The following is a 25,099-nucleotide window of genomic DNA, read 5'->3' as shown; positions in this document are numbered from 1 at the left end:
TTATCCCCTTCCCAACACACACACACCTTTTTGTGGTGAGCTGGATTCCCCACACATACACACACACTACAGGCTCATTATTCATCCATTTAATACTTCTAAACTCAGCTTGGACCTTCCTTGACCAGAACTGACCTCCTGGAATTTTTCTCCTATTCATCTGATTTTCTACAGCAATTACACTGTCGGTATCTGTGTCTAGGCATACTGTAAAAACAATGTGCTCAACGGAATTATCAAGTGGAATTAGATTGCTATGACTTTGCATTTGATAACACAATTGTGCTTTTGCATAATTCTCCCTGATTAGTGAAACGAGTGGAAACTATCAATCTGGCAGATGAGTTTCTGTCTTCTGGCTCTTTTTGGATGGGAGAAATGTATTAGTGAGATCACTTGGAAGATCATGTCTTTTAGGGACTGAATTGCTAAGCAGACCATAAATCTATAGCTGTCGGGAAGCGGGAGGCATTAAGCTGGCTCCAGTTACTGCAGTGCTGCAGAAATTTTAGAATGTGAAAAAAAAACATTGCCCCAAACTATTTCAAGTGGTAGAATATAAGATGTGAGGAGCAGGAAGAAGGTAGGGTATGTCTGAATGAGCTTTCAGGGGTGTTGATGAGGTCATTCCACTTTTCCTTTTCCTTGATGTTCCTGCTTGATCCCTGGCTCATTTGCATGGCTGAAAATTTTTTCTTTCTTTTCTAGCTAAGATTAGCTTGTTTCTCTTTTTATATTTTAAAGTAAAACATATGTTATTATATTTAGACTTTTGTCTTGAGACTCAAGAGGGTCACGGAAGCTGCCAGATTTGATCTTGCTCATGGATGTTTACCCAGTGGTGGTGATGGAGATGGTAGTCCATCTACAATTTGCAATCCTCCCGTGTATATCTAACTTTCTCCTTAACAAATGCAGCCTGCAAAGATAAAAAAAAAGATAGAATTACTGCACATTGTCTTTTGTCTGGCAATACTAGTCTGTAAGCACAGGTAGTTGTTGTGTTGTTTCTGGCTTATGGAGACCCCGATGCAAACCTATCACAGTGTTTTCTTGGCAACATTTGTTCAGAGGAGGTTTGCCATTGGTTTTCTCTGAGGCTGAGAGCATGTGACTTGCCCAAGGTCACCCAGTGGGTTTCATGGCCAAATTGGAAATCAAACCCTGGTCTTCAGAGTCATAGTCCAACACTCAAACCTGCGCAAGTAATACTAATTTGGAAGTCATAAGATATGTTTTTATTGCCTTGCTCCTATGTGTGTTTAAAAGAACTTCAGAATTTCAGAAAGCATATCTTAGGTGGGATACAGACCGCCCCTTTGTGGTGACTTGCACCCGCCCCTTTCCTCGACAGATCAGGGCCTCAGCTGCCATAGCGAGAGCCCCGGAGGCCCCGATCCACCACTTTTCCTGGCCTCAGGGAAGCGGCAAAATGCCGCTTCCCCACAGCCTGGAAAGGGGAGTCCTTGGGGCTTCATGCCCCAAGGACACCCCGACAGCGGTGGGGAAAGGGAGAAAGGGGCCACTCAGCCCCTTTCTCTCTGTATCGCTGGTGCAGCTGCTTAAAGGCCACACCAGCGATATGCGTGGCGGAAGGAGCTCCAAAATGGAGCTCCTTCTGGCACCGCTGAAAGGGCTCTACAAGCGCCCTGCAGCGGCATCAGGACGTCACATCCACGCTGTGCCATTTGGCTGTGGCGCGGCCATGATGTCATAATGGCGGCACCCATGTAGACAGGGTGCCGCCATTATAACACTGCAGTTACATGCTAGGGTTGCAGGGCGTCTGGAAAGGATGCCCCGAGGCAAACCTAGCACATATCTAGGCCGGCGCTTTGTGCTGGTCTGAATACCACCTTAGAGGATAAATCCCATTGCCTCAACTGGATTAGACCTATCGAATCAGTAAAATTTATATAAGTATTGACTTACCAAATTTGGATTGATACATTGGTTTTGCTCTAGTTGGGATTAACAATTGGATTTATCTCCCTAATTTTTTTATGTTGGAAAGTAGATTGAGTTTTCTTAATACTCTTGCAAGGAGTACTGATTCTATTTTTTCAAGACTCTAGAATAAAGGTTGAGATGAAGACAAATTCCTGAGTAACCATGTCAGTCTGTTTTCAAGGAAAGAGTAAATAAGAATAGCAAGTACATTTCAATAATGCTTATCAGTGAACTAGTACTCCCTAAGCAGTTTACAATGTGTAAGCCAATTGCCCCTAACAAGCTGGGTACTCATTTTACTGACCTATGAAAGGATGGAAAGCTGAGTGGACCTTGGAACCCTCTTTTAGGATCAAATTAACAACGTTGTAGCTGCAGTACTGGCATTCAACCACTTCTCCACCAGGTCTCCCTGGTGGTAAAGAAGCATTCCAGATAGTTTTGAAGCACCAGAAAGAGAATTTCTCTTTACCAGGTCTTTGTAAATAGAATTTACACATGTTTAGCTGAAACATCTTCACTTTCAAAGAAGTTGTGCTTCCAAAGTTACAGATGATCCCCCTCCACCCGTACACCAGTATAATTTTTCAGGCTTCTATTTTTATTTTCAGTCCCTTGTAGTAGGAATGTGAGAAACAATGTCCAGAGAGGCGGCAACAAGGATTTAATTTAAAATCTTAATTTAATCCATACTGCACTGAGGGCATGTCTACATGGAGCAACTGCACTGGTTTCCCCCTGTCCTCACCACAACCAATCTTCATGGCACAGGACTAAAGCCCCAATTCGAGTGTTGACCATCTTCACAAGGAAAGGCCAGTTCTGCAACACCTCTGCCCTATTGCTGGCTAAACCAATGTAAAATAACTCTCCTCCTTTACTTCTCAAACTTTCACTGTCCTACAGGGGAAGAGAAAGGTAGAGATAGTGCTAGGAGCAGCCACCTCTGATAGTGGTGGGGGAAGTTATTTCTTCATAAAATGCTAAAATATGAACATATATGAAAGTGTGAATGAAAATATGCACTCTAAACAAAATATTTTATTCATATAGAGCATCAAGGGGAGGCATGATGTTCATGTGTAGATATAAATTGGGTTACAAGGGTAAAAAAATTGAGAACCATTAGATTAGGGCATTGGTCTGAGTTAACCACTGTATTCTTCACCTGTCGGGGATGCGTTGAATGTGATTTCCTGCATGGCAGAGGGTTGGACTGGATGGCCCTTGTGGTCTCTTCCAACTCTATGATTCTAAGCAGGAACAATGTGGGTGTAAGCAACTTGTGTCTGTTTTCCCCCCATTTATGGCAAGGTCAGTGATAGAAGTTGTTCAGAGATACTGTGACTGGCTTGCAAATCCTGCATTGAGATGTTAGCTGGACTCCATGACATCTGAGGTCCCTTTCAACTTTTTGATTAAATGACTCCTTAAAAACTAATACAATTATTGTCCTATTTATTTTATCAGGCAGGTTCTGGTACTTTGAGACCAGTGGTTTCCAAGAAAATACTGTAATAGTGTTGCCATAGGTCAGAGGCAAGTAGAAAGCACAGAACAACAGCAATTAAACAAAAAGCACTTCTAACAGCAAATGAACTGATGTAAATGACACTGAAAGTAAGAATGATTCCACATTCCAGTCCCAAGCATCTGAGGAGCATCTAAGACATAGTATCAGTATCAGTCTGTGAGGTGCTATGGCAGTGGGTATGCAATCTGTTGGGTGTTAGTGCAGTGCACTAATTGGGGCAATGGCTCAAATTGCCTAAAGATTCAGTCTAAGGCAAGTGCATCATGTTTCCTTTAAGCAACATAAGAGCTATGCCTGTGGTATTTGCAGAAGGTATAGGTTGACTGAATCCTTCACATTGTGAAGCACTTCAGTGGCTGTCCCTGCTGGCAGATCATTTTGAACTCATCATGAAATGATCAAAAGTGGTTAATGCAGGGAGGCAAATAGTACAGAGTGAACTCGAAACTTCTTATGTGAAATAATAGTCTCTTTCCATATCCATTTAATCCAAGTTCCTAAGACATCAATTGCAGTAGTAATAATTCCAATAAAATTGGCCATCATTCACTGGTGGTTTATGTTGATGAGGGAGCCAGTGTGGTGTAGTGGTTTCAGCACTGGACTGTGACTGTAAAGACTAGCGTTTGAATCCCACTGGGTGACTTTGGGCAAGTCACAGTCTCTCAGCTTCAGAGGATGGCAATGGCCAACTTGCCAAGAAAACCCTGTAAAGGCACACAATAACAACATGGTGAGGGAAAGGTGTGCCCCTTTGCCAGTAGCACTAAGTGGCAAATATGGGTAGGTGGTTGTGAGCTGAAGTACCAGTCTCACTTGGCAGAAGATGACAAGGCTTTGCTTAGATGATGCACCAGTCCCAAAGGGTAAGCATACAGCAGTGATTGCTTGCCATGCAACAAATGCATAATACATCATGATACCCTCATTTTGTCTTCTTTCCTCCAGGAACCACCCAGGAGCATTTGGGTATTGAATTGAGGGCAATACCTCATTGCCACTAGCTGCTCGGGGTTGAAGTGAGAAGGCACAACTTTTCACTTCTGTAGAGTGAGTCCCCCTCCCCTGCTAACACCATGTCCCATCTTTCCACTGTAAATTAGATGGAGTGACCCTTGTGTTTCAAGGGCGCAGTCTAGCCTGGCTCCTAGGGCAGTTCTCTGTTCCACAGGTCCTATAAATCCATAGCTTCCGAGGTTGCTGTTTAGTCCAGTCTTGTTACCCCAGAGAACAAGATCCTTCTCCTGTGTCTAGGTAGAGACCAAAGACCAGGTTAAATAAAAAGGTCTTTGCCTTCTGGCCTCAAAGGAGGTTTTTCCAGGGTACACCAAGGCGCGTTACAGACCGCCCAAAACGGGTGGTCTCGCACTGCTGCCAGTTGCTGCGTCCGGGAACCGCAGCAGCCAAACCGCGCGGTTCCCAGGAGCAGCAACAAAGAAGTGCCAAAATGGCGCTTCTTCCTGGGCCCTGGAAGAGGCGCCACAAAGTGAGAGGCTCGCACTCGCAGCGCCACTTCCGGTGTGTGATGTCCGGATGCTGCACGTCCGCGACGTCAAAATGGCGGTGCCCATCTGTATAGGGCGCCGCCATTTGACGCACTCATGAACGAGGGGCAAGGCGCGTCAGGAAGTGCCGCCCCTTGCGCGTAATGACGGCGCCTCAAGGGGCCCATCTGCAACGCGCCCAAAACAGCAAAAAAGGTCTCAAAAACAATCCAAAACCAACTTAAAAAGCGTAAGAGATGCTATGGCCTACTGAGGATTTGGCAGAACCAGAGTTAGTCAACTAACCTTGACACTTCTCAAAACCAGTGTCCTTACATTAGCCCCTGAGGCACCAACAATACCTAAGCCTGTGCACCCTGCCTTGGGTTATGAACTTGAACCTGCTTTCACCATTCCAGTCCCTGTTTGCTTCTCAAAAATCTGGCCCCTTCCTATTTTGGGCAGTTTTTGGCTCTGCTAGTTGACACTTGGCCTCCTTTCCTTGATCCCAGAGCTGGGCTACTTGGAAAATGGACCTTCTTAAAGCCTAATATTGGGGCTTAACCCTGTGTTCACACACAGATAGCAATTCATCATTCTACAGTTGGCCTTCCACATTTGTAGCTTTGTCCTCAATGGACTGATCACTGATCTGATTATTTATCCTTTTAGCACCAGATCAGGGCTACAGCAATTATATACCGTGGCCCTAATCTTGCCTTTACTTTTCATGTAGACACAGCACCAGAGGAGCACCATGCGTGCACGGCATCAAGCTGGCCTGAGGGTGGAGTCCCCACCCCGACTTTGTTCCCAGGCTAGCCTTAATGGTCACTCTGTACAGCCCCTAAGTCCTCCAGCTTAACTCTGCCAGAAGTTGACAATAGAGTGACATTGGAGGATCTGGAGATTCTAAGAGAAATCGTTTTTCTGGGCATTTGTAGGTCTTCTGGCATGATTTTATAGTCAATGTCTGCCAGATTTTGACCACAGACTTGTGACCTAGCAATTCCTAGAAAGGTGTTCTCTCAGTTTAAAAAAAACCACATTTTTTAAAATTTTCAGTTGTTCTCCTAACCTCAGCGAATGTGGAGGGCCCACTGTAACTGCATTATATATTGTAGTTTGCTGCCTACAAACTGATATGCCACATTCTCTGCCTGCCAAAGACCTTCCCTTATTAATAATCTAATATAATTATTGATCATCTTTTACACTTAATATAAAGAAGTTCATTGCAGGGATTATTTCAACTTCCCTTTAAGATGAACTGAATCAAACAAATTATGGCTCTTCTGACATTTTTGTGGCTGTCAGCATCATTGTATCTTTCTCACACACACATACATTTAGCCAGCTTTTATGCTCAATAGCCTGAACTGCAGGGCTTGGAGATTAGCCTGTGCTACTGAACATCTGTGTGGGAAGGCTTCAGAGCCGTCAAAAGAGTAAGGGAACACAAGGGGCTGAGAACATCAAACCAAAAGAAAAGGGCCCTTTTGAAAATTCATGACAGTGAAGAGTTTTTAGTGAAAGCTTCTCTTCAAGAAATCTGAGGACTTCAGTTGATGTCTGAGAGGCTCTGAAACACTGCAGGGGGTCAAAGAAGAGAAGTACAATGCCTCAGCTGTAATTGCTTGCAATATGCAGTCTGTGGAAGAGGGAATCAGAATGCAATATTCTCTTTAATACGGAGGAGCATAAATTCTGCCTGCCTTGGAGACAAATGTGGGTCAGCACTGTGGCTTGCAGCTGGATAGACGTGCTCCAGCTATGGGAGACATATATGGTACAGGATTCTTCATAACGATTTAGCCTCAGATCGTATTTGTGAAATGGTTTCTGCATTAAAAGTTTTACCTTCCTCCTAACTACGGTTGCCAGGTTGAAAACTGGAGAGGGTTCCTGCACCTTTAATGGTACAGTGGAGATTTCAGCAGGTGTTGCTTGTCATGCAACCAGGCAGCAAGCAATACCTGATGAAATTCCCTCTTCTACTTAACCAATAGAGATATAGGAGCTATCTTGTTTTTCAGTCTGTCAACTCTATTTCTAATGTGTAAGCTTCTGCAGAGAATAAACGCATTTTCAGTCAGACAACTATATGCATTCATTTGTGGGTGGCATGGATGTGAAGTGAGCCAGCATGGTGTAGTGGTGTGAGCATTGGACCATGACTCTGGAAACCAGAGTTCAATTCCCACTTTGCTATGGAAACCCACTGGGTGATCTTGAACGGGTCACAAACTTTCAGTGCCAGAAAACCTTGTGATAGGTTAGCCTTAGGATCGCCATAAACTGGAAATGTCTTGAGGGCACACAACAAAAACAACAAGTGTAAAGAAGATTGTGGGAGAGATATTGTCATATTTCCCCCTCCAGCATACACACAGTTAATATTTGAACCTGTACCTTATACGTTCTTCCAGACACAAGCTCATTGTCTCACTGTACGCAGTTACAGCGCAAAGCAACTAGGGTGCCTAAATATGTTGATTGCATTTGGCAGATGACATTCTAAATTATATAGCTTTCTAAATTGGGGTGGACAACTGTGTGGAGGTCAGGAGCCAATTTCCTCCCAGACCTGCTACAGTCTACTTCTTCATGGCAAGCCAAAATTTCCTCTGTAGTCCTTCTTAATGTGACAACAGGAAGTGACATTGTGACACATCCTCTCTCCATTTTAGAAGGGCCTGCAAAGGAAAACAGAGATATTTGGGACCCATCCTTGTTATAAACGATATACTAGCATGAGTTGAGACCTATCTTACATTCATTTGGAGGTACTATATTATACTGCTTTAAGAAAGGCTCTGTGTGTCTGTGCCAATGTAGGCTCTATTGTGTGTAGGCTGTATTGTGAAAATGCCCCTAAAATCTTGGGTAGACTTACAGTATGTAAAGGTCAATAAACCAGTAGTGCTTAGAAGGGTCCTAAAGCAAGCAAGCCTGATGCCCCAATCTCCATTGAACACCAACTCCTTCCTCCTCCAGTCTGTTTTGCAAGCCTTTGCTTCCTATCGGAATAACTCCTCATTTAAATCCACTTACTTCTCTCTTGCTCCATTTTGCAAAACCTACCTTCCCATGGAAAAACCTCTCCATTTAAATCCAGTTTCTTCTCTTTCTGCTCCCTTTTTCAAGACCTGGCTTCCCATGGAAAAATCTCCCCATTCAAATCTACTTGCTTCTTTCTCTGGTCCATTTTGCAAGGCCTGGCTTTCTATGGAAAAACTTCTACATTTAAATCCAATTGCTTCTTTCTCTGGTCTGTTTTGCAAGACCTGGCTTCCCATGGAAAAATCTCCCCATTTAAATCCACTTGCTTCTCTCTCTGGTCCCTTTTGCAAGACCTGGCTTCCTATTTAAAAAAAACCCTCTCCATTTAAAACCATCTCTCCAGTCCATTTTGCAAGACTTGGCTTCCTATGGAAACCACACTCCATTTAAATACACTTGCTTCCTTTCCGAATCCGATGTTAAAACCTCTTCTCCAGCACCTGGAAATCAGTTGGTATTTCCCCCTTTCCATCCTTCCTTATAGCCCCCTAAGTTTTAACCTCGATTTATCCACTGATCACATCAAAACCCAGGATTTTGGCCTTGAAACCTTTCCTCGACTTATACATGAGGTCAACTTGTACACAAGTATATATGGTATTTACTTCTAGAAAAGCTGACAGTCAACCTTTGAACAAAAGGAGGGGGGTTAAAGTTAGGAAAATAACCCACCCCAATTGACTACAAATTTACTACATACCTGTTGTTCTTTAAATAATTATCCATTAATTCACTGGACTGGACAGTGTGCACATACAGTGCTATGCTATTGATGCCATGATCTCAAAAAACAGAAGTTCCTAGCTATAAAGAGCACACTGGTTACCTCACTTAGGAAGCATGCCTACTTCACAGCTTCACCTGTAGAAAATACACAGGACAAGACCACATAACATATATTTTGTAAGCAAAATTGTGACTGATAATCATACATTTAATAAATGGTGCTGTATCAGTACATTTCATATACACTATTTGCTTTGAAAGTACACCAGTTGAAGTATGAAATGACTGTGAGCATCTTTCCTGCCCCTTCCGTAATATTGCAATATTCATGCAATGCTCATGCTCATGAATTACGCAAAGACATCCTCACCATCTCCTGTCTTCACTTCACCATACTGTAAATAGACCCATTGTGAGCATGGACTGGCAGTGTGCAACGAGAGCTATGATGTCAGTTTTTCCTTCTTCCCCTTTTCAGCCACCTTTCAGAATATCTTATTAGGCTTTGAGTTGAAGGAGGCTGGTTCAGGGCAGAACAGTGAAATGCTGCTTTTTCTCTTCTCCTCCTCTTGTGCAGTCAGTTTTATTTTATTAGGTGTAGGTGGGCTCTGAATATCTGCATGTGCTCTGGTGCTTTAGCAGTTCCATGTGCCAAGAGCATGCTCCTTAGTGAAATGGTAATTGAAAAGCTCAACAGGACTCCTGCTGGTAGGTCTGTCAAGAACTGCTAAGCACATTCATTAAAGCAAACAACACTCCCTCTTCTGCTCAGTTTTGCCATCCTTATTGTGTCCGTGGTCACTGGGGCTGCTGTCTGAAAAGGGTATCTTGGAAGATTCAGTCTAGCAAGCCAGCTCAGGTGTCTAGTTCCATGTGAGCAAGAGTGATAAGCAAACCCTTCTCTTGCTGTTTTGCACAAAAATTACCCAGTCTGCTTTTGACCTCATTTCTCCCCCTTTGTCATACTCTTTGAAAGATTTGTAAATGGGGGGGGGGGGGATCTCCACAAATTGTTGTGTATTTTAAAAAATATTTATCAACCTACAAAGTACTGTTTGTGTACATATACCTTCATGTTGCCTGCTAATCTGTGGCAGTCCCATGAATTTCATAGGGTTTTCTTAGGCAAGGAGTACTCAGAGTTGGTTTTGCCAGTTCCTTCCTCTGAGGGTGCATCCACTGTAGATATAATGTAATTTGACATCACTTAAAGTGCTGTTGCTCCATCTTTTGGAACCCTGGGATTTGTAGTTTTACCAGGTATTTAGCCTTCTCTACCAAAGCTCGCTGCTGAGTCACAAAACTACAAGTCCCAATATTCCATAAGATAGAGCTATAGCACTTAAAATGGTGTCCAACTGCATTATTTCTTCAGTATAGATACAGCCTGAAATTTAGGCCCGGTACACAACAGCAAGAAGTGGCATCCAGGCAGCGATTCTAGGGTTAGGGACCATGCACCAACCACACGATCCCTAACCCTAGTAGGACGTCACAGGGGCGGCATAGTGGTGGCCTCCTGTCCATACAGGGGCCACCATCATGACGTAAGTGACATGCAGTGTATAGACATAACTGTGTGTCGCTTATGTCATGAGTGACATGCGCATTGCATCCCAAGAAGAACCCGTTTTTTCCGGGTTCTTTTTGGAGCAGAGGGATGCCGTGCTTTTTGGCTGCTGCGGCGTCCGTCTGCAGGAAAATCAGCTGCCTCCAACTCGCCCTTTCATGGCGGTATGTACCGGGCCATAGTTTACAGCACCTGATATTAACTGGAAGTCTCCTCTCCAAGTACTAACCAGGGCAGACTCTGATTAGCTTCCAGGGTCAGACAGGATCCGCTGCCTTTAGATTTAGGCCCTGTATTAAATAATTTAATCCCCACTCATTATAGTAGTCTTCTTAAATACAAAGAGCAGAAGAAATAGCACTAGACTGAGTATGACAGTTTTAAAAGAGGGAGAACGTGAGAATAACCAGGGAGTGGTAACAGACAGCATAAAAGATTGTAAGCCTACCTTGATAATAGTCTTTGATGAATATGCTTTCTGCAAAATATTAATCCCCAGGCAGTTCTGGTCAGTTATTCTTATGGTTGGTAGCCAAGATGAAGAGAAAGGAAAGGCTTAGCACCAGGAGTGCCGCCTGGATTTGGCAGTTACTATCCCACCACATTTCTTCCCACACTTAGAAAAGAGACATTTTGTGTAGACAGGTGACATTTTACTTGTGATTATATTAAAATGATTCAGTTGAGTGCAATAGGAGGGGGGTATCAGCTACTGCTGAGCACGCTGAACCATTTTCTGAGGTTCACTTAGGCATACTAAATAGTAGCTTCATGGCTATAGATGGCATTTTCCACTAAAGTTAATGGGGTCAAAATAAAGCTCAAGGGGAGCTTGATCAATGGCATCTGGTGGCACACAGATCAATTTCTGCATCTACTGCTGCATTGTTAAAAACATGTGCTCACTCACATGTTGTCACTACCTCTAAAAATACTTTTAGAAGTAAATGACAGCACATAAAACTGGGTAGCTTGAAAAGAAGTCTCATGAATAGGAAGATACTAGTAGCCACTTTCAAAATTTGCTGGCTTTCTGCCTTTTAGGTTTTAATCCTCATGATGACAGGAGTATTTTACATTTTTAGTTAGAAATGTTAACTGTTTTAGTGACTGTTCGGTTTCAACTGCTCTGGAGGTGCTCAAATATTCCTTATGTTTCACATCAATCTCAGTTGCCCTTGTGAGAGTATAACTCTTCCAGTCAGTAACCAAACATAGAATTCTGTATGAATCAAAAAATAACTAAGGTGCCTCCTAGGTCTTCCAAAGTAAGGAGCTTATACAGCTTACAAGTCGAACCATCCCAGGCATTCTCATCAAATGGGGGGAAATGATTGTGGTACACCCTCAGGCTCCTCCAAAACTAAATTTCATTCATTCCAAATTGCCTGGATTTTTAAGTCAGACCATCCCAGATATACCTTCCAAATACGGTGAAAATCCAATGAAAAAAATAATTGAGGTGCTCCCCCAAAGTGAATTTCATGTATTCCACTCCCCAGATTTGGTGTACATTGTTAGCGCTGGGGGAAACTGAGTTCATATGCAGAAGACTGCCAGCCAGGAAAGCAAACACCACTGCTGAGTCTGGAAGTAACTGGAAACAGAAACTCCTGCTTCTGAACAATGTTTCACTCATAACTGCTGAGGTTCTCCCAAAGAGGCTTTTAATCTTAGTTGCAGCAAAATATTTACAAGCACGATACAGCAATATTTATACCACCCAACATAATTCTCCACCACCAACCAACATCCACCTAACGCACAATGTACTGGAGCATTCTTCCTTATATACACAAATACAGGCTAGGATTCTGATCCCCCTGCTAGTGTTTCATCATCTTCCTGTCATGTGTCCACAGTGACTGTGCAGTTTTGAACTGTTATACCACAACTCCATGCTGAAGATTCATCAGCTTCTTCTGAGTCAGCATTTCCCTTTTAGCACATTGCATGCACTTGAGACATTTTACAGCCTGGGGCAAAACTTCACTGGAAAACATACAGTCATCAATTTTCATATAGTAATGGTAACAGACAAAACTAATTTGATTTATATAGATTGGGTCAGATGTAGAATCTGCATTTAGCTACCAGAAGTTTCCTCTGTCTGTTTTTTTTTTTTTTTTAAATAATTAATAATTGACATAGCCCCATAAAGGAAGCAGAGTTAAAACTCGGAAGAAAGGTCATAAAACAACAGCTGTTACCCTAATTGATGTAAATCTTCCTACCCCTTCTTTTTTTTTAACTTTCTAATTGTTTATTTATTTATTTATTTTGTTGCTGTTGTGCTGCTCAAAAGAGAATTAGTGTTGCATTAAATTTGGAAAGAGATAAATCTTCACTAGACAAAGAAGAAAGGGAATGCATCCTGTGTTTGTAGCCATGCAGTCATCACCTGCAAGCCATTTGCACAAAAACATTCCTTTTCTTTACACTGTGTTATTTTTTGTCACCTTGAAAAAGGAAGACAACATATATATTTAAAAATGAAAAATGATTGGCATTTTGGCCCCTTCTGAAAACACAAATTAATATAATTTGTTAGTTGGTTTATTTTACTTGACAGCCTTTGTAGATTCTTGATTTGGCTTGTTACACTGAATTACCCTTTAATAATGGGCATATAGAATACTAGATATAGCCCCAGGTGACTTCAGTAATTGAATAAGGGATGTATTTAAGGAGTTGTCTGTATCGGTTAAGATTGTCATGACCGTACTGGTAGGCAGTAGTTGTCTTAAGTAGAAGCCTAATGATAAAAGCTGTATGCTAAGTAATTTTTAATTGCTATCCAATAAACACCCATTTGACTTGTGACTCATTGGAAAGATACAAATACTATGGATCTGAAAGCCACTTCATATGCTATCCACTCCAGTGTTAAAAGAGAAGAGCAGTAAATGGATGAACTGAAGGATCTGAGTGCACAGAACAGAAAACATACCCTCCAACATTTCACAGACAAAAACCAGGGCACATGTAGCTAAGCAGAATCAGATTGTAGTCAAGATGGCAAAAGCTATTAATGAGGAAGAGCATGCAAGCTCGTGGAGGCTGAAGCAATTTGCCTTTGGCCAAGCCTACTGGGAAGGGCAAGATTCTGCCTCCTCTTTCCCTTCCCCTCCACTAACTTAAACTCAGTGCAAACTATTTCCTCATTGAACAAGGTTTGCATCATTGGCAGTAAGCTGGGGAGAAAGAAGGAAGAGGAGAAACAGACATTTTAAAAGCAACTGAAAAAGTGAGGTAGCAGAGGATTAATCAGAACTGTCCATGCAAAATCAGGATAGTTGGAGCATATTGAACAGCAATATGTGCTCTTTTCCTGGTATATAGTTTTTCTTTTTAAATGATACCTGTTCACATATCACATTCCCTCCCCCTCCCAAAGCATACCTCTTCATACTGGAAATTTGTGAATGATCTTAGGAGCCAAAGGAGATATGGGCTTAAATCCAGTTGTTAGACCCAATCAGAGAGAGTTGAATCCATGGGAAGCTGAGTTTTATGAATTCCTTGATTCAGTAGGTACATTCTAGTTGGAACTAACAATTGAATTTAGGGCATTAAAGAGGCAGATATGTTTGTAGAAGTGAGCAGGCTTTATTATTTACTAGCTGTAGTACTCAGTGTTACTCAGAAAAACCAGTAACCATTTAAAATTATTATTCTCTTTCAGCTGCCCTGGTGAATGTGTTCTTTTCTCTTTGGGTGCTTAAACTGTCCTGATATTAGTTTCAGTTGTCTTTGAGAAACCATATGTCTCCCAAATACGTACCAAATACACTGCACTATGTCGGGTTACAGACCGCTGTATCGGTGTATCGGGGCCTCAGCTGCCAGAACGGCAGCCGCTGAGGCCCCGATCCGCCGCTTTTCAGGCTGCAGGGAAGCAGCAAAACGCCGCTTCCCCACAGCCTGAAAAGGGGTGTCCTTTGGGGCTTCAAGCCCCAAGGACACCCCACGGCAGCGGGGAGGAGGAGAAAGGGGCCGCTTGGCCCCTTTCTCCCTTGCTTCACTGGGCGCAGCCGTCTGAAGGCTGCGCCCAGCGACGCAAAGCGGCGCTGCAAACCAGGAAGAAGCTCCAAGACGGAGCTCCTTCCTGGTCCGCGGAAAGGGCGCACTAAGCGCCCTGGCGTGGACTGACGACGTCATGTCTGCGCCGCCCTGTATAGAGGCGGCGCGGTCGTGACGTCGTCATGGCGGCCCCCATGTGGAAGGGGAGCCGCCATTTTGTATGGACTCAGTCCGTACTAGGGTTAGGGGGGTGCAGAGTCTCTTTTGCCTCATGCACACATACACACACTGAAGGAGCCTCCAAGGTTTACCCTCAACCTATCCATGGGTCATGACAAAATCTATACTTTTGACCCCAAAACCTACCCTCGACTTATACATGAGGCCGACTTATAGTCAAGTATATATGATAGTTGCAGTTAGTACTACAGTCAAGTCAAAGATAAGTAGTTATTTTTATGATTACATTTTAAAAAAATTCTTTGCTTTCCTGTTCTCAACTAAATAGCTACCCTGAATAGTACAAACTGCTGGCGTGATACACAAAGCACAGTCCCCACCGATCATCAGTGTCTGACAACAGAGGACAAGCTACAGAATGAGCGGGCACTTAAACCGTGTGATATTTCTAATCTACAATTCCATGTCCCCATAACCGTAAAAGTAACTAAAAAGTTACTTATAATGCAGAAAGAGTGGATTTATCCCTTATTATGTTATAGTCATAGTGTAATGATGTCTTTATTGCTGGGGAGAAAGGGTACAGATTACTAGCCAACATAGTGTTGTGGTTGAGTGTTGGGACTATGACTTGAGACCAGGGTTCAGATCCCTGCTCAGCCATGGAAACCCACTGAACCTTAGTATGTCACTCTCAGCCACAGAGGAAGACAAAGGCAAACTACCTCTGAACAAAACTTGCCAAGAAAAACCCATGATAAATTCACCTTAGGGCCACCATACATCGGACGCAACTTGAAGGCACACAACAGCAGAGTTGTTTGTAAGGTGGTACTTGTGCTTTTCCTACATAACTTCACCGAGCTAAGTAAAACCTTATGCTTAAGTCTTTAATTGTGTTCGTTTCTTTGTTTTCAGGGGAATCGTGCGTGACCATTGAACCCCTTACCTTTTGAAAGCCGTCATGTTTCTGACAGTCTGAATAAGTGTTTGATCCCTGTAGTCTCTGGGCAAAATGCTAGGCCATGTCCCCAGATGCCTGTGCCAAGTCCTTCAACAGCAAACGAAGCATCATTGAATACGTCAGGGTGAATTAGACAGCAGGCTCATCACATTAATCTCAGAGTCTGAGCTGGCAGTTCCTATGTTCTAGTGCCACTTGATCCTGGCTCTCAGAATCCTGTCCCCACCTCCACATCCATGAGAAATCTCCCTGGGTGGCATACTGACAATAATGCACAGTAAGGAAGTGGCTGGAGGAAATACTTTGCTGGCATTGGCCACCATTGGCTGACACCTTTCTGTTATATTAAGTGGTCTTATGGTGTTATATATTTGAAGATATTATTTATACTGCTCTTCATGTCTTCTAGCACTGAACAGATCTCTTTAATCAATATTTTACTATTGAATATCTTGCTATATTATTCTTAAGAAGATAAAATGCCGTTATGTCTTAGTATTTTGTCCACCTCCTTTCCGTTCTGCTCTTTATCCCCCCACTTCTTTTATTTCATGAGATGCATTGAAGTGTGGTGACAAGGGGATAGAAGCCATCCATACTAAATCTTATTTTTAATAAGAGATTATTTAGAAATATTCTCTGATCCAAGATTAATTTGCTTGGGCAAAGGTCTGTAGCCTTTTCTCTCTCTTCCAAGGATTTTGTGCTTTGCATAGAGCTTCCTTGTACTTAAAAGCAGTTTGAAAATCAAAATAATCCAAAAATAACAAATCTTTCAAAAGTACTTGCACAGATCTAGTACTTTGGATATCCCATTCCTCACTGAAAAGAGGCCAGTCAAGGTAGATGCAATTTCCTTGTGACTAGATTTCAAATAAATATTTTGGTGCTTGCGCTGGCATGTAAAAGGATCTTGGTTTGTAATCTCTGCCCAAGAATTTTGAAATTTGTAGAAAAGATTGCATTGGAGTCTGTGTTCATCAGTGATCTTACCCAATATGTGTTGGTTGGTTCAATTTGTATCCTTTCTTTCTACTAAATGGAGAAGATGGTGAATAATAATACAAATACAATGAACTACAGTGCACCCGCATCATACGTATGAGCCTTTTTTGTGATGGGCGTCTCAATGACGCTCACAGCGCACCACACGTCATGCACGAGCTACATTATTTTCAATGGGACTCGAACATATGTACTATTACTGTTTTATTTATTATATTACAGTGCACCCTTGCCTTATGCAGGGATCCGTTCCGGACCCCTCCGCATAAGGCAAGGGTGCACTGTAATATAATAAATAAAACAGTAATAAGCAAGGAATGAAAACCTAAAAATAAGGCAGGTCAGACACATCAGTGTGGGGTTTTTTTTAAAATGATAAACCAGTTTTACCAGCCTATAAAGGCATGCATTTTAGTTTTGATTTTTTCAAGAATCTTTAGTATTCTTGTTTTCTCTGTAATAAAAATACATACAACAACCATCTCTATTTAAAAATACAGTCAGAAAAACCCTTTCAAGAAGTGGATTTTCAGACCACTGTTTTGTTCTAGGCCTTACATCATAAATTAGTTTCATCATGACCATGGTGTCCATATTCTAGCAAAACAACCCAGATGTGGAGCAGCAATCTCTTTCTTCCAATAAAACTCTTTAGATCTTTTATTTTTAATAAATAAATTTGCTTGCTGAATTGAGCTTTTTAAGAATAACTGGGTAAATAAATAAATATAAAGCATCTTGAAATTACTACTGAAAGCAATGTTCCAATTTTCCTGCTGTTCAGCTTTTATTTTATCTCCATGCTAGAAACTCCTTCTGGTAATGCCATATGTCCACCAATAATATATTATTTGCTGTATGTTCTCCTCTCTTACTGAAGACAAAGCAATTCACTAAATATTATGCACCAAGTTTTGTGATAGACCCTTGAAGTTGCAATGGTTTGGCTGACCTTTTGTAAAAAACATATTTGGAAAGGAAAAGATTTGAATCAAGAAGCAGGGGGAGAAGTGCTTAACCTATGTCCACTTACTGTCTCTAAACTAACCCTATTCTACAGTAGCCTTTTTTATTCCCTACATGTTGATGAACAAAGCAAGATTTCAAATGTTAGAGCCAAGTTATTTTGTGCCACCTAACAGTGGTGATTACGGTACAGACTGAATAACTATAGGAAGACCGTACACAGCAACTAAACCTAAAAAGTACAGGAATCAAGAGCTGTACATGCAGTTTAGAATCAAATGGTTGCAATGCAATACATTGTGTAATATTTTCTTTTATAGGATGGATTTTATAGTGAATTATTCCCTGTTTGACTAAGTGCTTTTCTTTCTTGTCTTTGCTAGGTACCTGTGCTAAGGCCCATGGATTTAATGGTGGAGGCAACTCCCAGGAGAGTATTCGCAAATGCACACACATATCACATCAACTCCATATCTGTGAACAGTGACTATGAAACCTACATGTCAGCAGATGATTTGAGGATAAACTTATGGAACTTTGAAATAACCAATCAAAGTTTTAGTATCCTTTCCTTCATGAACCTGGCTGGAGTTATCATCCAAGCAGAAGAGGCTGCTCTTATGAAGAACCAGCTTGCTGAACCTCAAGCTTGCATCTCTAGAATGGTTGGTTTGTTGTGTTCTAAAGCATAAAAAACAATTTGTAAGTACTTGCCCTGGTCCTACATCACCCTTTAGCCTGCTCACAAATATTTACCCAAAAGTGAGGTTTAGTCTGTGGATGTTATACATGATAAGGGGGCTTGAAAGACAGCCCCAAAAGGGCGGGCTGGAGCCATCCGTTTTAGCTCCTGAGGGAGCCCACAGCAGCCAAATCTCATGGGCTCCCGCCACACCAAAAAGAACCAGGAAAAAACGGGTTCTTCTTGGTGTGTGCGGACAACACCATCATTGCGCCATTAGCACATTGTGGTGTGTCAAAGACGCAAGCGCAGTGCCCCAGCGTATGGACGTGCCGCCATGCTTTCATCATCATGGCGCCCCCCGTGTGGATGGAAGGCCGCCATGATGATGGCATCCATACTGACTAGGATTTGGGAGCGTGTGGTTGGTGCGCGCTCCCAAACTCTAGAATCCGCACCGCCACACCGCTTCCCACCCATCTGTCTCAGGCCAAGGTTTCAGGACCTTGGTTACTGTCTGTTTTTCTTGATATGATTCTCCCTAGATTATAATTTATTTATTATATCTGTATGTCACCACTGAATAATAAGTCATTCTTCTCAGAAGCCAAGTATATTTGTTATATTAGTTTATACCAAGAAATATAGGAAGAACATGAGAAAGTATGGCATTTTAAGAGACTCTGTGAATTATCTAGATGCAGGGAGTAGCTAGTGTTTTTGCTTTGCATTTCAAAGCATTAACACACATGTAGAGACTAGAAGCTGGGCAAATATTAATCACTCGTATATGGCGATGTCTTGACAAGTGGTTTCTTGAAAAGTTTATGATAGTCGCTAAAGAACAGCTACATCATGAAATTGTTTTTCAATTGGCCATGTACTATTAATATCAGGGATGATGAGCTGTGTGTAATTATAGCTTGGCAATCTACTACATAAGCCTTTCTACACATGATTCTGAACCAATAAGCTGCTAGGATGATGACAGGCATAGATCCCATTCTCATATAATTCTAGTAGCAGAAGAGGTTTCTTCCTGGCTTCTTCCCACCTCTCTCTAGTACATATCTGAATATTGGAATCAGGTAAACAGGAGGTCCTTTTCCTCTATGATGACAACTGGATGGGAAAAATTCACACAGTGGTTTTGCCCAGCTTGGTTCCGTTGTTGTGAAATACAGGAGTCTGAGCGTGAGACATTTTGTACTACTGGATGCACCTATACAAGAATTCTGACCTGTTGAGGGAACCTGTAATGTTTCTACCAGTTATTCCTGAAAGAGCCACATGGCAAACAAAAGTGGGAAGTGGGAAAATATTGTGAAGAGATAGAAAAGGGGGATTTCTCATTCCCCAAGGGTAGTTGTTATTGCATTGTCCCAACATGGTATGTGAGGAAGGACTACCTTCTTCATTTACAGATTATCACACGAGAGGAAAGCATCCTTATTCCATTGTTAAATCATATTAATCGTGTGATCGGGGGGGAGGGGAGATTATCACTCAGCTGCACACTTATCCCATTTTTCTTCCGTCTGTAAACAGTAATGGACCTGTCATTTGATATTAATGGAAACTCCCATTAATACCAAATGACTGATCCATTACTGCTTAAGGACTGGAGAAGAATGGGATAAGCTCGCGGGGGTGTGATCACCTTCACCCTGATTGTGTGATTTACACAATTTAACCAAGGGAGAACCTTGCCTCCTCCGTGTGATAATCTCCACTGTCTGGACATGTAGGTGGTTTCCCTCTGGCAGCTGCCCTGGAAAATTTGAGTGGGAAACTCTTCTGGTTTTGAAAGAGAGTAAAAAGTGCTAAGGATTCCATGGATAGCGAAAAAGACAAACAAATGGGTCCTGGAGCAGATTAAGCCAGAAATCTCCTTGGAGGCCAAGATGACAAAACTCAGGTTGTCATAATTTGGACACCTCATGAGAAGGCATGATTCATTGGAAAAAACAATAATGCTAGGAAAGGTAGAGGGAAGTTGAAAGAGAGGAAGGCCGCATGCCTTCCTCTCTTGGATTGTTTTGTCCCAAGAGCGATGCTATGGACTTTGGGTGTAGTAAGGCCTCTGGCTCTCGGGATCACAGCCAGAACAAAAGACTTGTCCACAAATTTCTTAAGTTTCAAAATCTTTACTGGTTATAAACACAAACATGAAACTGATCTCCTTTTTTTTAATAGTCCTTCCTAAATACCTTGTTCTCTTCTTGGTGGATTCTATCTTTCTTCTTCTGAGGACTATCTTTCTTCTTTTGTGGACTTATCTTTTTTCCTTTGTGGACTTATCTTTTTGTCAAAGGAAAATACTCTCTCCAGGTCTGACTTGGCTGAAATCTCACTACACACTAAAACTTAGCTAGAGGGAGACAGCATAAGACCCTGGGATTTCCCACAATCCTTGCCTTTCTTAAAGCTATAGATATGTATTTTCCCTTCTAAACTAATACATATAAAAGCTAATATAATCTCAACTAAATATATGTCTCATGAGCATCAAAGATGCTCTGGAGGCATGACACTCCCCACCAAAACTCTTAATGAGTTTTTCTATCTAACTTTATATTAACTTTAAATACTAACATTGGTATGCTTTATATTTCAATAAACACATATTAAAGTTCAAGTCTCTAAATAACATTGTCATTGCAAAGAAATACCAAGTCCGATATTGGTTTATCAAATTAGTCTGGATCTAGCAAAAATGAAGGACCGTGTAGCCAGCTTGAATCTTGAAGGTTGCCTGCTGGAATGGCTCTGGATCCCTGGTCGGCAGGGTTGAGGTCTGTGGGTATGCGAAAAGGTAATGGGGCAATCCAGTTATTTTTGTCGTCTTGCTGGCAGTGCTGTTCCATGATGCTCAGGAACTGCTTGTCTTTAATGGATGGGGTGAGTTGTTCATCACGTAAGGTGGACCGGAAGAGTGTAGACTCGAAGTTAGTGGTGTCCAGTTGGTGTATACGGATGTGAGCAGAACATTCCTCCGGCTGAGAGGGATGACCTCTGTCCACTAGTGTTGTCGCAAAGGTCTTTATTCTTGTTGGTATTCTTTTGCGATTCAAACAAACTGGACCTATGATGGCCCAACCTAAAGACATCTCTTGAGCGAAAGGTGCTCCCGCTGGGCCTGTCATTTGCCGCTTGATATGCAATAAATCTGGACAGTCTGTACCTATTAGTAATAGGATTTCTGCTTCAGGATCTAACTCTGGAATCTTGTGAGCTATTTATTTTAAGTGAGGATGGTGAAGAGCAATCGATTTGGTTGGAATCTGGTCCTTGTTCCTGGGGATGGACTTACACTCCATTAGAATAGGCAGCTCAAATCTTTCGCCACTGTGCAATGTCTCTATTATGAAACCTGAGGTGCTCCTCCCCACCATAACTTGATTTCCTGTGCAAGTTGTCATGACATATTCTTTCTCTTGAGTCTGGACATCAAAGAGGTCAAAGAATTCTGGAGCTGCTAATGAAGTATCACTTTGTATGTCTAAGACAATGTACATATTTCTGGAGGCTTCAGGGTGCCCATTTGGGAACACCTTGGCCAGGCATATTGGATGGCATGATCGCACTTTACCTGGTTCTTGACATAGGGCTGTACAACTGGTACCTGCTGTCTTGACTTCTGAAGAAGTTACTGTCTCTGGTTGAGGTGTTGTTGGCTCAGCAGTTGTTTTTTCCTGCTTTCGTGGTGGTTGGATTCGATGTAAGGCTGTGCAGTGTCTAGTACTGTTGCATGAGTATGAGTTTGCAGGAGTTGGGCAGAGCAGTTAGGACTTGGAGTCTTGGAGATGACTCATCAGCAGGGTTGCCATGGGTCGAAATTACCTCGAGGGCAATTAACAACAACAAAAAGTGGGGAATTTCTGAGGCCTTAAAATACAACTGGGAACATTTCGATTTTAGGTATGGATTGTTACAGAATTTGACAGCTGGGAACTTTGGCAGCCAAGATGTTTGCTAAAGGTGAAGCAGATTATGCTTAAGGCTTAAGAAGAGGAGGAGGTGCTAGAGCAAGCACTGGTTTGAGTTCTTAAACCACCCATCAAGGGCTTTACCACTGTTGAAATGCAACACCTCTCTATGGAGCAAGAGGATACCAGAGTGCCTCATGTATCATATTTAATTTTATATTATATTTATATATTTATATTATATTTTATATTATACTGTACATATACATAGAGCCCTGTCAGTGTGTAGGGCAATGATCCCCTCCCATCTAGACATGTTTGTTTCTTGTATGTGGTGGCAGAATTTGTCAGTGGGAGCAGAATAAAAACAGCCAGGAGGAATCTCATGCTGTGGGCTGCATGCTGTCCTCTACTGCTTACATATAAGTCTTTCTCTGGGTCAAGGATTATAAGAATTCTTAGGCTTCACCACAGTTTCAAGAGTGATAATCAGCCAATACTCCATTTTCAAACAGTTTCCAGTGCTATGTTGGAGGAAATGCCACAGGGAGGCAGCTTCTTGTCTGCTGTGAACATTTCAGGTTAAATACTCTATGCCCAAGTATATTCTTTATTATTCTACTGTCAGAATATTTCCATCCTGCCCTGTATCACAAGATCTCAGGGTGGTATGCAAACAAAATAGAAAGCTATTTTTAGTTGCTTATCCAGTAAATTTGCCCTGCTCTGACACTCCAGACTGATAGGTGCTGTTGCTTTCAACAAGACATGTATCCAAATAATGCCTTATGGTCCTTCAGCTTAGCCTACAATCCTGTGCATATTTAGTTGAAGCATGTTCCACTGAAGTCCACTGAATGATTTTATTTTATTGGCTATTTTCTGCCAACAATGCAGCATGCTTGAAGGAGGAAAAAAGAGGGATGAAAGGATAGAAAGATAACATATGCATTGAGGAAGAGAGAGAAGAGTGGGGGGAGAAAGAGGAGGAGGAGGAAGTTAGAGAAGCTTGGTTGAGAGTTAGGATCTGGGGCCAGAAGAATGGATAAAGCAAAGCCACATAAGGAAGGATAGGAGAAGCCTTTGGAGAGGCTATTCTTCGATGATCTCTATGGCAGAGAAGGAAATTGTATGACTAAGGATTTAGCTGCCAAACCCCTTTGGCTGCAGCCTTCCTCATGCATTTATAACAAGGTTTAAAACTGGAATTGAAGCCAAGTGATTTTTAGAAGTATTTCTTTTCTATTGTTTTGTACTGTTTAAATGGTCCTACATTTAAAATGTCAATTTATTTTTGGGGCACTTACATGTCCTTTTTACTGACCAGTCAGGCCTTCACTTCCTTAGGTAGCCAGAAATCTGATGGCTGCTCAGCTGGTTGTTCTTGCAAGGTGGTGCATTCCAGCTTGGTTGATAAGCTGTTGGATTTTGCTTGTAGGAACAATATTGTGGGGGGGGGGGGGGCCTGGAATAGCAAGGTGTAATTGAAAAGACAGGTGCCATTGAGGAGCATGTGGAGAAGAAATATTAATAGCTAGCTTTCATTATATGCTACAGATGTGTGACAGGCTGCTGAAACAGGCATACAAATGAGATGATGCCAATCACCTTAAAAAACCACAACAAGAATAATAATAGGACCAGTGACAATAATTTTCTTATAGTGGGTATGCCTAAAACATCACCAAAATGCTTCATGCTGATCTCTATTCCCCTCAAGTAAATAGATAAATGAAGGTTTGTTTACCATCCACTGAAGATTTGAAAGCACAGAAACAAAACTTCAAAAAATCCAGTCCTAGATGTGTTCATAAGTACTTGTCTGATAATAAGAAGTCTGTGCATTCCTTCCCCCTTCCTTTTCTCCTTTCTGGCCAGTGGATGATGATTTGTTTGTCTGGTATGTTGTGGATCTTCATCTTCTCAGTGTTGCCGTAGCAACTGCAAGGCACCGATGCACCACAAAAAAGAAGCTGCTTCTTTTTTGCGGCATTGCTAGCAGGAAGGGGCGCCGCCATGATGCCACTTCCTGCCAGCGACTTCTGGTCGCTGTATGGCAGTGTCATCATCATGGCAGCCCTCCTGTGGACAGGAGGCTGCCATGATGCCGGTGTCCATACAGACTAGGGTTCCAGAGCGTGTGGTTGCTGTGCGCTCCATAATCCTAGAATCGGTGCCGCCACGCTGCTTCCTGTCCGTGTGTACCAGGTCAATGTCAAAACTGAGACAGTGTAGTATCATGGTTTGAAAATTGGACAAGATTCCAAAAACCTTATCGCATGAGAAAACAAAGCGGAAATGGAGCCAGAGAGTAGCAGCTTTCTCCATTCCTTACACTATGACACTGTAGTGCTTCAATTCTCTTCCCACAGGAGACGGTTGTAAAAGTGCATTATTTTTGGAGCTGGAAAAATCCATTTGACAGAAGACATGCTTTTACAACCATCTCCTGTGGGAAGAACTGAAGTGCTATTGTGTTATGTGGAAGTCATGAAGAAAGCTGCTGTTCTCCAGCTCTATTTCCACCTTTCTTTCTTGTGAGATAAGGCTGCAGGAGTCCAGGATTTGAATGCCTACTCAGTCATGGGTGTTTATCACACTATACTCTTATAGTGCTACTATTCCACTTTAACTGCTCTAGCTGCCTCCTGTTGCATTCTGGGATTTTCAGTTTTAAGGAGGGGTATTTAGAATTCTCAGGCAGAGAAGTTCTCCCAGAATGCAACAGGAGGCAGCTAGAGCAGTTAAAGTGGAATAGTAGCACTATAAGAGTATAGTGTGATAAACACCATGGAAACCTTGAGCAGACTCTCTCAGCCTCAGAGGAAGACAATGGTAAACCCTCTCTGACTAAATCATGCAAGAAACTCCTATGATAGAGTTGCCATAAGTTGAAATCAACTTGAAGACATATAAGTTATATGTCTTATATAACAATGGGACATAACATACATACAAACAACACTGACCCAAAGGACCCAGGTTTATGTATTAGTCTATCACTTAACTTATTGCTTGAGGTT

General features: G+C 42.1%; 1 protein-coding gene across 3 annotated transcripts in view; it reads left to right on the top strand.

Annotated features, from left to right (window-relative positions):
• The window catches only part of PPP2R2B (protein phosphatase 2 regulatory subunit Bbeta), a 301,992-nt gene that overhangs the window by 244,660 nt on the left and 32,233 nt on the right, over window positions 1–25,099 (top strand). For all 3 annotated transcript variants that reach the window (XM_089531373.1, XM_089531381.1, XM_089531390.1), the window contains exon 5: window positions 17,849–18,026. In XM_089531373.1, the coding sequence (XP_089387499.1) occupies window positions 17,849–18,026 (178 nt within the window). The remainder of the gene's footprint in view (window positions 1–17,848; window positions 18,027–25,099) is intronic.

Source organism: Sceloporus occidentalis, unplaced genomic scaffold (assembly GCF_023333645.1).
Source record: "Sceloporus occidentalis isolate IW3139 unplaced genomic scaffold, rSceOcc1.0.p SCAF_1, whole genome shotgun sequence".
In the NCBI taxonomy this organism is placed as follows: domain Eukaryota; kingdom Metazoa; phylum Chordata; class Lepidosauria; order Squamata; family Phrynosomatidae; genus Sceloporus; species Sceloporus occidentalis.
The sequence above is the reverse complement of the archived record's forward strand: the minus strand, read 5'-3'. Positions and strand labels throughout refer to the sequence as shown.